Source organism: Xenopus laevis, chromosome 5S (genome assembly GCF_017654675.1).
Source record: "Xenopus laevis strain J_2021 chromosome 5S, Xenopus_laevis_v10.1, whole genome shotgun sequence".
NCBI classification, from domain to species: domain Eukaryota; kingdom Metazoa; phylum Chordata; class Amphibia; order Anura; family Pipidae; genus Xenopus; species Xenopus laevis.
Genome location: NC_054380.1, coordinates 84,962,544 through 84,974,613, shown reverse-complemented (window position 1 = coordinate 84,974,613; position 12,070 = coordinate 84,962,544). Strand labels below are relative to the sequence as shown.

General features: G+C 40.8%; 1 protein-coding gene across 1 annotated transcript in view; it reads left to right on the top strand.

Moving 5' to 3' along the window:
- The window catches only part of LOC108717439 (M-protein, striated muscle), a 146,592-nt gene that overhangs the window by 126,886 nt on the left and 7,636 nt on the right, over nucleotides 1–12,070 (top strand). Inside the window, exons 31-32 of the mRNA XM_018264690.2 lie at nucleotides 6,699–6,737; nucleotides 10,388–10,493. Of these exons, the coding sequence (XP_018120179.1) occupies nucleotides 6,699–6,737; nucleotides 10,388–10,493 (145 nt within the window). The remainder of the gene's footprint in view (nucleotides 1–6,698; nucleotides 6,738–10,387; nucleotides 10,494–12,070) is intronic.

Below are 12,070 nucleotides of genomic sequence, written 5' to 3'. Positions count from 1 at the left end.
CTAGCCCCCTGGGAAGCCTGCTCCTGTTGGTCCTCCTCCTCCTCCTCCACAAAGCCACCTTCCTCCTCTGACTCCACTTCTGGCACCTCTCCCTGCGTTGCAGCAGGTGCCTGGGTTCGTTCTGGTGATTCCGACCAGAAATCGTGCGCTTCCAGCTCCTCGTCACGCTGGTCTACAGCCTCATCTGTCACTCGTCGCACGGCACGCTCCAGGAAGAAAGCGAAGGGTATTAGGTCGCTGATGGTGCCTTCGGTGCGACTGACCATATTTGTCACCTCTTCAAAAGGTCGCATGAGCCTGCAGGCATCGCGCATAAGCACCCAGTAACGGGGGAAAAAAATCCCCAGCTGTGCAGATCCAGTCCTACCACCCAGTTCAAAAAGGTACTCGTTGACGGCCCTTTGTTGTTGCAGCAGACGTTCCAACATAAGGAGCGTTGAATTCCAGCGAGTCTGGCTGTCAGAAATCAAACGCCTGACTGGCATGTTGTAGCGCTGCTGAATGTCAGCAAGGCGTGCCATGGCTGTGTAGGAACGTCTGAAATGGGCCGACACCTTTCTGGACTGGGTGAGAACGTCCTGGAATCCTGGGTACTTGGAGACAAAACGTTGGACTATTAAATTTAACACATGTGCCATGCAGGGCACATGTGTTAAATTGCCTAGTCTCAACGCTGCCAACAGATTGCTTCCATTGTCACACACCACTTTTCCGATCTGCAGTTGGTTGGGGTCAGCCACCGATCGGCCTGTGACTGCAGAGATGACAGGAGTACAGATCCGGTATGGTTTTTGCTTTCCAGGCACGTCATCCCCAAGACAGCGTGACAACGGCGTACCTGGCACGTCGAATAGCCTAGGGGGAGCTGGGGGTGCACAGGTGTGGAGGAGGAGAAGGAGGACCAGCAGCAGAGTAAGAAGAAGAAGAAAACGAGGTAGAGAGCGATGGAGGAGTAGAGGTGGTGGCAGAACCGCGTGCAATCCGTGGCGGTGACACCAACTCCACTGTTGTTGTTGAGCTACCCATTCCCTGCTTCCCAGCCATTACCAAGTTCACCCAGTGGGCAGTGTAGGTGACATACCTGCCCTGACCATGCTTGGAGGACCATGCGTCAGTAGTCATATGGACCTTTGGCCCAACACTAAGTGACAGAGATGCGGTAACTTGGCTCTGCACATGTTGGTACAGGTGTGGTATTCCCTTTTTAGAAAAAAAATTGCGGCTGGGTACCTTCCACTGCGGTGTCCCAATTGCTACAAATTTGCGGAAGGCCTCAGAGTCCACCAGCTGGTATGGTAAAAGCTGGCGGGCTAAGAGTGCAGACAAGCCAGCTGTCAGACGCCGGGCAAGGGGTGACAGTCAGACATTGGCTTCTTACGCTCAAACATGGCCTTCACAGAAACTTGGCTGGTGGCAGATGACTGGGAATGGGAACAGGTGGTCAAGGTGGAAGGCGGAGTGGAGGGTGGTTCAGACGGGTCAAGGAGAGCAGAGGTAGAGCAGTAAGATGCTGGACCAGAAGGAGTGTGGCTTTTAGTTTGCCTGTTGCCTTTGAGGTGTTGCTCCCAAAGTGCTTTGTGCTTGCCGCTCATGTGCCTTCGCATAGAAGTTGTACCTATGTGGCTGTTGGGCTTACCAAGGCTCAGTTTCTGACTGCACTCATTGCAAATTACAATGCTTTTGTCAGAGGCACACACATTAAAAAAATCCCACACTGCTGACTTTTTGGAAGTGTGCGATCTGGCGGTAACAGTAGAAGTTGGCGGAGTTGGCGGTATTGGCGGCAATGGCGGGTGCGTTGGCCGGCTGAACACAGGTGCCGATACATGTTGTTGCCCTGCTGATCCCTCGGGCTGTCCTCCCTGCTTCTTCTAAGTCTTATTCTCCTACTGCCTCTCTGACTCTCCGTCTCTCCATCTGAACTACCCTCCTCTTGCTCTCTTCTACTAGCACCCACAAAACATCAATCTCCTCATCATCATTCTCCTCAGATGCATCAATTTCTTCTGACACATCACAGAAGGAAGCAGCAGCGGGGACCTCCTCCTCATCACTCATTATGTCCATCTCTATCGTGTTCTCTGCCAGAATTAAATCTGGTGTAAGGTCCTCATCTCCTTCATCTTTTCTGGCAATAATGGTTGCGCATTACTCAGTTCAAGAAACTCATTGGAAAATAACTCCTCTGACCCCAGTGAAGAAGGGGCACCGGTGGTGGAGGAAGTGTTACGTGGGTGGCCATAGCAGTGGAGGATGAGGAGGATGTTGTGGTAAAGTTAGAAACGGTAGAGGATGGGGTGTGCTGTGTAAGCCAGTCAACTACCTCTTCAGCATTTTGGGAGTTCAGGGTCATTGGCTTTTTAAAACTGGGCAATTTGCTAGGGCCACAGGATTGCATAGCAGCACGGCCCCTAGCACGGCCTCTGCGTGGCGGCCTGCCTTTGCCTGGCATTATTTTTAAAAAAACAACAACAACAACAAAAACTCAGTTGGTTTTTCTGGAAACGATAATACACACAGCTAGATGGCGGGTTGAAGAAAACACTGTGCAAATAATGCCCACAAAGTCAACGTATACACTACTACAGCGGTGGATACGGATTACGTAAAATATATGAATGCTGCTTGAAAAAAGTAACTCAAGTGGTTTTTCTAGAGACGATAATATTATCAATATTTAGACAAAATGTGAACAAGGTCACACAGCTCGATGGCGGGTTGAAGAAAACAGTGTGCAAATAATGCCTACAAGGTCAACGTATACACTACTACAGCGGTGGATACGGATTACGTAAAAATATGAATGCTGCTTGAAAAAAAGTAACTCAAGTGGTTTTTCTAGAGACGATAATATTATCAATATTTAGACAAAATGTGAACAAGCTCACACAGCTCGATGGCGGGTTGAAGAAAACAGTGTGCAAATAATGCCTACAAGGTCAACGTATACACTACTACAGCGGTGGATACGGATTACGTAAAATATATGAATGCTGCTTGAAAAAAGTAACTCAAGTGGTTTTTCTAGAGACGATAATATTATCAATATTAGACAAAATGTGAACAAGCTCACACAGCTCGATGGCGGGTTGAAGAAAACACTGTGCAAATAATGCCTACAAGGCCAACGTATACACTACTACAGCGGTGGATACGGATTACGTAAAATATATGAATGCTGCTTGAAAAAAGTGACTCCGGTGTTTTTTTGGAGACGGTAATATTATGGATATTTAGACAGAATGGAACAAGGTCACACAGCTCGATGGCGGGTTGAAGAAAACAGTGTGCAAATAATGCCTACAAGGCCAACGTATACACTACTACAGCGGTGGATACGGATTACGTAAAATATATGAATGCTGCTTGAAAAAGTGACTCCGGTGTTTTTTCTGGAGACGGTAATATTATGGATATTTAGACAGAATGGGAACAAAGGTCACCAGCTCGATGGCGGGTTGAAGAAAACAGTGTGCAAATAATGCCTACAAGGTCAAACGTATACACTACTACAGCGGTGGATACGGATTACGTAAAATATATGAATGCTGCTTGAAAAAAAGTAACTCAAGTGGTTTTTCTAGAGACGATAATATTATCAATATTTAGACAAAATGTGGAACAAGCTCACACAGCTCGATGGCGGGTTGAAGAAAACACTCTGCAAATAATGCCTACAAGGCCAACGTATACACTACTACAAGCGGTGGATACGGATTACGTAAAATATATGAATGCTGCTTGAAAAAAGTGACTCCGGGTTTTTTTCTGGAGACGGTAATATTATGGATATTTAGACAGAATGGGAACAAGGTCACACAGCTCGATGGCGGGTTGAAGAAAACAGTGTGCAAATAATGCCTACAAGGTCAACGTATACACTACTACAGCGGTGGATACGGATTACGTAAAATATATGAATGCTGCTTGAAAAAAAGTAACTCAAGTGGTTTTTCTAGAGACGATAATATTATCAATATTTAGACAAAATGTGAACAAGCTCACACAGCTCGATGGCGGGTTGAAGAAAACACTGTGCAAATAATGCCTACAAGGCCAACGTATACACTACTACAGCGGTGGATACGGATTACGTAAAATATATGATGCTGCTTGAAAAAAGTGACTCCGGTGTTTTTTCTGGAGACGGTAATATTATGGATATTTAGACAGAATGGGAACAAGGTCACACAGCTCGATGGCGGGTTGAAGAAAACAGTGTGCAAATAATGCCTACAAGGCCAACGTATACACTACTACAGCGGTGGATACGGATTACGTAAAATATATGAATGCTGCTTGAAAAAAGTGACTCCGGTGTTTTTTCTGGAGACGGTAATATTATGGATATTTAGACAGAATGGGAACAAGGTCACACAGCTCGATGGCGGGTTGAAGAAAACAGTGTGCAAATAATGCCTACAAGCCCAAAGTATACACTACTACAGCGGTGGATACGGATTACGTAAAATATATGAATGCTGCTTGAAAAAAAGTGACTCCGGTGTTTTTTCTGGAGACGGTAATATTATGGATATTTAGACAGAATGTGAACAAGGTCACACAGCTAGATGGCGGGTTGAAGAAAACCTGTGCAAATAATGCCTACAAGGTCAACGTATACACTACTACAGCGGTGGATACGGATTACGTAAAATATATTATGGCTGCTTGAAAAAAGTCACTCCGGTGTTTTTTCTGGAGACGGTAATATTATGGATATTTAGACAGAATGTGAACAAGGTCACACAGCTAGATGGCGGGTTGAAGAAAACACTGTGCAAATAATGCCTACAAGGTCAACGTATACACTACTACAGCGGTGGATACGGATTACGTAAAATATATTATGGCTGCTTGAAAAAAGTCACTCCGGTGTTTTTTCTGGAGACGGTAATATTATGGATATTTAGACAGAATGTGAACAAGGTCACACAGCTAGGTGGCGGGTTGAAGAAAACACTGTGCAAATAATGCCTACAAGGTCAACGTATACACTACTACAGCGGTGGATACGGATTACGTAAAATATATTATGGCTGCTTGAAAAAAGTCACTCCGGTGTTTTTTCTGGAGACGGTAATATTATGGATATTTAGACAGAATGTGAACAAGGTCACACAGCTAGATGGCGGGTTGAAGAAAACACTGTGCAAATAATGCCTACAGGGCAAATAATGCCTAAAAGGTCAACTTATACACTACTACAGCGGTAGTAAAATAAAAAAAGTAAAATAAAAAAAAAATGAATATTAAAAAAAAAAATTAAAGTTGGTGCTGCTGAACTACTAGGAGCAGCAGATTAGCACACCAGTCCCACTCCCCAACACTGCTAGACTAATAGCACTGGGCTCTTATAGTAGTAGTAGTAGTAGTAGTAGTAAAACAACAAAAAAATAAATAAAAGCAGTCCTTACAAGGACTACTGTTATTGCAGCAGTCAGCAGATGAGATCAGAAGCAGGACAGCTGCCCACTGCAGCTACATACAGAGCACTGCAGTAGAAGGTAGATTACTAGCCAGCAAAGCTACCTAAGCTTAAATGTCCCTCAAACCCCTGCAGACTTCTGTCCCTCCAATAACAGAGCAGTATCAAAACGATTACTAGCCAGCAAACTTTCAACTGTCCCTGAAATCACTAACAGGCAGCAGCTCTCTCCCTACACTATCTCTTCAGCACACACAGGCAGAGTGAAAAAACGCTGCAGGGCTTCGGTTTTTATAGGGAAGGGGAGTGGTCCAGGGGAGAGCTTCCTGATTGGCTGCCATGTACCTGCTGGTCTGGGGTGAGAGGGCAAAAAAAAGCGCCAACAATGGCGAACCCAAAATGGCGAACGTCGCGCGACGTTCGCGAACTTCCGGCGAGCGCGAACACCCGATGTTCGCGCGAACAAGTTCGCCGGCGAACAGTTCGCGACATCTCTAACCCTTAACTGCTGTAGTGCAAGTTGGAGTGATATCACCCACTCCCGTTCCACCCCAGTAGCCTAACAACTGAACAATGGGAAGGTAATCAGATAGCAGCTCCCTAACACAAGATAACAGCTGCCTGGTAGATCCAAAAACAACACTCAATAGTAAAATCCAAGTCCCACTGACTGACTGATTCAATTACATTAAGTAGGAGAAATAACAGTCTGCCAGAAGTCACATGACTGGGACAGCTGGGAAACTGACAATATGTCTAGCCCCATGTCAGATTTCAAAACTGAATAAAAAAAATCTGTTTGCTCTTTTGAGAATTGGATTTCAGTGCAGAATTCTGCTGCAACAGCACTATTAACTGATGTGTTTTGAAAAACGTTTTCCCATGACAGTATCCCTTTAAAGAATGTTTATTGGTACAAGCACAGTCATGTCATTTTAATAAAGTGTTTCCTTAAATGCACTGTCCACAGCTCTGCTAGATACAGCACATAGTCAATCTCCATCAGGCTTTATTTTTGACATTTACCTGACTAAACACTTTGTTTAAAAAGCAATTAAGGTTTTTGCTATATCAACCAAACCAAATAAGAAATGTAGCATTTTTTCATCAAAGCCTTGAAAAGCATACGATTTTTTCCCTGACAACAAAAGCGACAATGTGTCACAGGTGATATTTAACATACGGTTATTACTGCTCATTTCAGTACTCTGTGTACATGTGATCTCACATAATTGTCTATCATTTAATATTTGATGTTTTTCATTTCCAGTATTTGAAGACATAATCCTTGGAATGAGCAAAGTCAGTGGTAAGATTTGTTTGTGGCAGACTATGTATTGTGTGTGCATGTGGGTTGTGATATATACTGTGTTTAATAATGATGAGCGAATTCTCTTGCCATGTAAGGTTTTGCTGCAAATTTTTAAGTTTTGCAGGGAAAGGGAATCTATATTTTAAAAATCATAATTCTTTGCTTGAAATTGAAATTTTCCTGTAATTTGGAGTTGTATGAATAACGGGTTTCGAGATAAGGGATCACATACCCATTTTACCCATTATTATTACACAAACACACGTGCTTTTTTTTTTAGTAAATTAAGGCCATTCATCTTTGGGAGTTTGGTCTAATTATTTTTATTAAGGATGAGAAAAAAAAAACACATTTTATAAATACTCCCCTTAGTATATATACACTTTCTTGGTCAAGTGGGGGCACATTTACTAAGCTCGAGCGAAGGATTAGAATGAAAAAAACTTCAAATTTTTTTGGATACTTCGACCATTGAATTGGCTACTTCGACCTTCGACTTCGAATCGAACGATTCAAACTAAAAATCGTTCGACTATTCGACCATTCAATAGTCAAAGTACTGTCTCTTTAAAAAAAAACTTTGACCCCCTACCGAACCTCAATGTTAGCCTATGGGGAAGGTCCCCATAGGTTTGCAAGCTTTTTTTGGTCAAAGAAAAATCGTTAGATCGATGGATTGAAATCCTTCGAATCGTTCGATTTTTCCTTCGATCTAAGTATTTGCAGTAAATCCTTCAGCTTTGAATATCGAAGTCGAAGGATTTTACTTCGATGGTCGAATATCGAGGGTTAATTAACCCTCGATATTCGACCCTTAGTAAATGTGCCCCTAATTATTCAAATAGTATAACAATAGTACTGATATTTTTAACATCTAGGGATTCAATGCATTTAACATGGACCAATCAGGGACTCAAATAATGGTTCTTTTCTCACCACTTAAGAAATAACATAAATACAGTATAATAGGTAACTGCTTCTGTTGATGAAAAATGTGAAAATGTCACCTAATTAAACCAACTGGTGCCACAAGGATGGCATACTACTGCTTCCAGGAGTCCCCAGCTGAAGATTTTATAACCCTCACCAATGACACAAACCATTAAAATAGTGACAATACACATTATAATTATAATATAGATGCTATAAAACAAACTAAAGGATAAATCAAAATAAATAATCGTCAGCGACAGAAAAAGATGCACTATTGGGGACGGCAGGTAGAGTGAAGCTGCATTTTCTAACAGCAACGGGCAACTGATTTGAATTACCTACCCATTTGAGAGTTACAGACCTGCACATACCTTAAATGAAGACAATTTCAAACAAAAGCGTTAGGTCCCTACTTGCCTAACAAAAATATCAGATGAGACTCTTTAACTGCATATGCATGTTTGTAATTCAGGATAAATTTGTCGAATAAGATATTTTTCTGTGAATTAATGAGTCACAGTATACATGCGAAATGGATATGATATAATATTTTTTAAAAAAATGGAATAGGTTTCTGTCCCTGAGCAGTTGTAGATGACATACCTTTATTGCATTGCCAGCTCTGCTGTTGCTGGAATAAAAACGATATCTTATCTTTTAATTTTCTACTTTTCCACTTTCAAACTCCCTTGAGTAATTACATAGCTCTTTTTCAAAATTTATTTTAAAGCTTTGCACCTCATTTTAAATGTACTTTTACTGGATATAAAAATGAATATGCTAATGAATTTCAGCACATCTGTACTCTGAAAGTCTTGCTGACTAATGCGTATTTTTATGCTCAGTCTTTTAACCGACTGTACATAGAGAAGGCAGAATAATCATATATAAATTGCAGAAAAACTGAAAACGGAGCTACCTGGAGGACATGGGGGGTGTTATGAAGGGTCTGGGAGATGAGTTAATTCAAAATAGAATGCTCTTCTTAGAAAGTAGTTCCTAAATTTTATTGCGAAAGCCAACAAGTTCTGTGTATTTGTACACAAAGCAAACACGTTTGCAATGTTATTTATATGAAATTGAGTTTTTAACTGCCCAGATAAATGGGAAATTCTTTGTCCATTATATGTATACAGATGGAGAGTTTTCCATAGTTAACACTGAGTGGGGGATGTCACAAAGACGTAATTATCAATACAACTACACGGAGCTATTATTGTATGTGAAATATGTGAGAAATATAGAAATCTCTATTTTGTACATAAAGGTGCTGGATAATCATTTCATCTGCTTATGCCTTCCGTCAAATAAATGACTTTTTAAAAATACATTTATATATCATTTTCTAATAGTTCCTCTCTATAGATCGTTAAAATTGAATGTTAACCCAATTCGAACTGACCCTTGCCGGTTTGGTGCCCAAGGCACAGGGTTTCCCCTCACTTCTCTTCTCTACCCCCTTTCCAAGTTTTCTTTGCTATAACAACAGGTCCCATAGGTGCACACTCTGCTAGGTAAATTCTCTACCTGCTACTGGACTCCTGAGTTGCTTTAACAAAGCTGAGCAGTCTCTTCATATACAGGGTCCACTCCTAAGTCTAGTAGCCAGCAAAGCATGTGCCTGAGTGTGTGTGTATATGAAAGTAAGCAGGGGGAACAATTTATTTAAAAATGGGGCACAATAATTTTAATAAATCTTTTGTCCCATCTGTTAATGTGCACAAGGTTCCTTCCTCTTTTGTCTATCTATCATTCTTTTTTCTGGTCCTCATTATAGATAAAGCATAGAAACACAGACAAAATATATAGAAAGGTTGTACATGCTGTATCAGTTGCCAGAGTCAGGGCATTGAGGAAGAAGAGTTCTAACAGTGTAACCTACAAATGATTATACCACAATCCATCATTAAGCAAAGTAATATAGATGATCCTTCATATAAATTGCATGTATATGTGCGCATACAAAATAACAGTATAAATGTTAGTGGGTATATATAGCAGATATATAACTAAGATTCATCTATATGTATAGAAATCTTACTAGGGATGGGCGAATTTTTTCGCCTTGTTTCGCAGTGGAAATGACGCCCATATACTTGTATGGCATCATACGACAAACAACATTTTTTTGACGCCCATAGACTTTAATGAGCGTCAGCGTCATTTCGCCGGCGGCAAAACGAAACGGGTCAAATTCGCCCATCCCTACTCACACACACACAAATACACACACACTTCCTAGACCAGTTACTGCTTGACAAATTGTTCCCACTGCACTTAGATAAAATAAGCAGTCTTTTAGTATGATAATTACTGAGATGACAGAGTTTTTATTGTGTGAAAAAGATAAGAAAAACAGCACTTTGGGACCTGTTGTGTCTGAAAGCTACTTGTTAAAATGGCAAAGGAAAGTTGTTTTGAAAGAATGATATCCTGCAAGTACAGAAAATCATGATGTCTTATTATAGCTACCTGCTTCTTCATATAAGGCTTGCCATAAAAATAAATCAATGCCAGTAATCCAATCTCTTTTAACTATAACCATCTGAAACACGAAAAGCATGCATCTCTACAGTGTCAGAAATAACTTGCCTTACAATACCCCCTGTGACAAGGATTTCTCCTCCAACTAAATCACAATGATATCTAGAAAAGCAAAGGGTTAGAAAGATGTGCAGACATTCAAGATGGGCATTTCTGTTCTTCATTTTAAGGATCATCTGCTTCAGAACTGAAAATCCATTGTACGCCTGAAGGGATCCGATTCCATTGTTTCATGAAATACTACACAGAAGAAATGAAAGTGTCCTGGTATCAAAGGTGGGTTGGTGAATCGGTAAAGTAGCCTCCACCAGTTCCTTCATCTCTTTTGCTTTTATATAATATAAAGTACTGCGTATCTTCACAGGGCTATATAAATAAATGATGATGATGATTAATACAATAATGTAAATAGCACAAACATATTAGAGAGCATTTTACAATAACAAACATTCTTATCTGCGGAGCTTAAAATGCACAATGCATGCAAATATAGTAGAAGCTTGATTATATGTCCGAGAAGTTCACGTTTTCTAGAAATTGATGCCATTTTGTTGCGGCCCTATTCAGGTTAGCTGAATTTTTTTCTTTCCTGGATTTAATGGTTTCTCCAAATTTACACTGCTTTAACATGGTCACCAGGGAAATGTAAAATCAGGGTTCTACTGTACTAGAATGATTTAACCAGAAGCGTAACAGCAGGGTAATTTACTACTTTCAGGGTATGGTGCAAAGTGTGATTTCCAAGTACAGAGACCTGCATTCATGCCAACAATATTCACAATATATTCATGAGAGGCAGGTGAAGGAGGCATGTAGATGTTCCCCCTCCTGTCTCCTTCCTGTCACCTAACTTCAGACCAATGGCAGATGGTGTCTTGTGTCCACTGTGTTCTGCACCATTCAAAGGATTTTTTGTCCAAAGAGCCAGACCATAGACACAAGTGCTTTTCAAATGAGCTCTATAAGAAATAGTCTATGTTGAACAAACTGACATGAAATAAAGTATACTTTTATTTACTGCAATAGTCGAAATCCCTGACTGTAATGTATTGTTAGGATATATAGTATTGCATATATAAGTAGTACTATATAAACAAAGATATTCATACACATACGGATAACCAGTGAACAGACTGAATGCCATTAGGGCAACAATCTGGGTACTTACTGTATATAACTATAAACATTGGCTGTAATACTTGTGTCTAGGCTATAACAGCAGCCAGGAGTTGGGTTTTGACAGTGTACAGATCTGTTGCCCCTTACATCGCTTTGCACATATATTTATTTTGCAAACATCTTTCAAATGCACTTTGAATTTGAATTAATCTTTGTTGCTGGTTTGGCCATTTTCCCTTTTTGCCTAGCATATTTATTATCAGGCAAAGAGAAACTCTCCATGTATCTAATTTATAGAGAATGTTGAAATAACTTAGGGGCCGATTCATAAAGCTCGAGTGAAGGATTCGAAGTAAAAAAACTTCGAATTTCGAAGTGTTTTTTGGGCTACTTCGACCATCGAATGGGCTACTTCGACCTTCGACTACGAATCGAACGATTCGAACTAAAAATCGTTCGACTATTCGACCATTCGATAGACGAAGTACTGCCTCTTTAAAAAAACTTCGACCCCCTACTTCGGCAGCTAAAAGCTACCGAAGTCAATGTTAGCCTATGGGGAAGGTCCCCATAGGCTTGCCTAAGTTTTTTTGATCGAAGGATATTCCTTCGATCGTTGGATTAAAATCCTTCGAATCGTTCGATTCGAAGGATTTAATCGTTCGATCGAAGGAATAATCCTTCGATCGTTCGATCGAATTTTCTGCGCTAAATCCTTAGACTTCGATATTCGA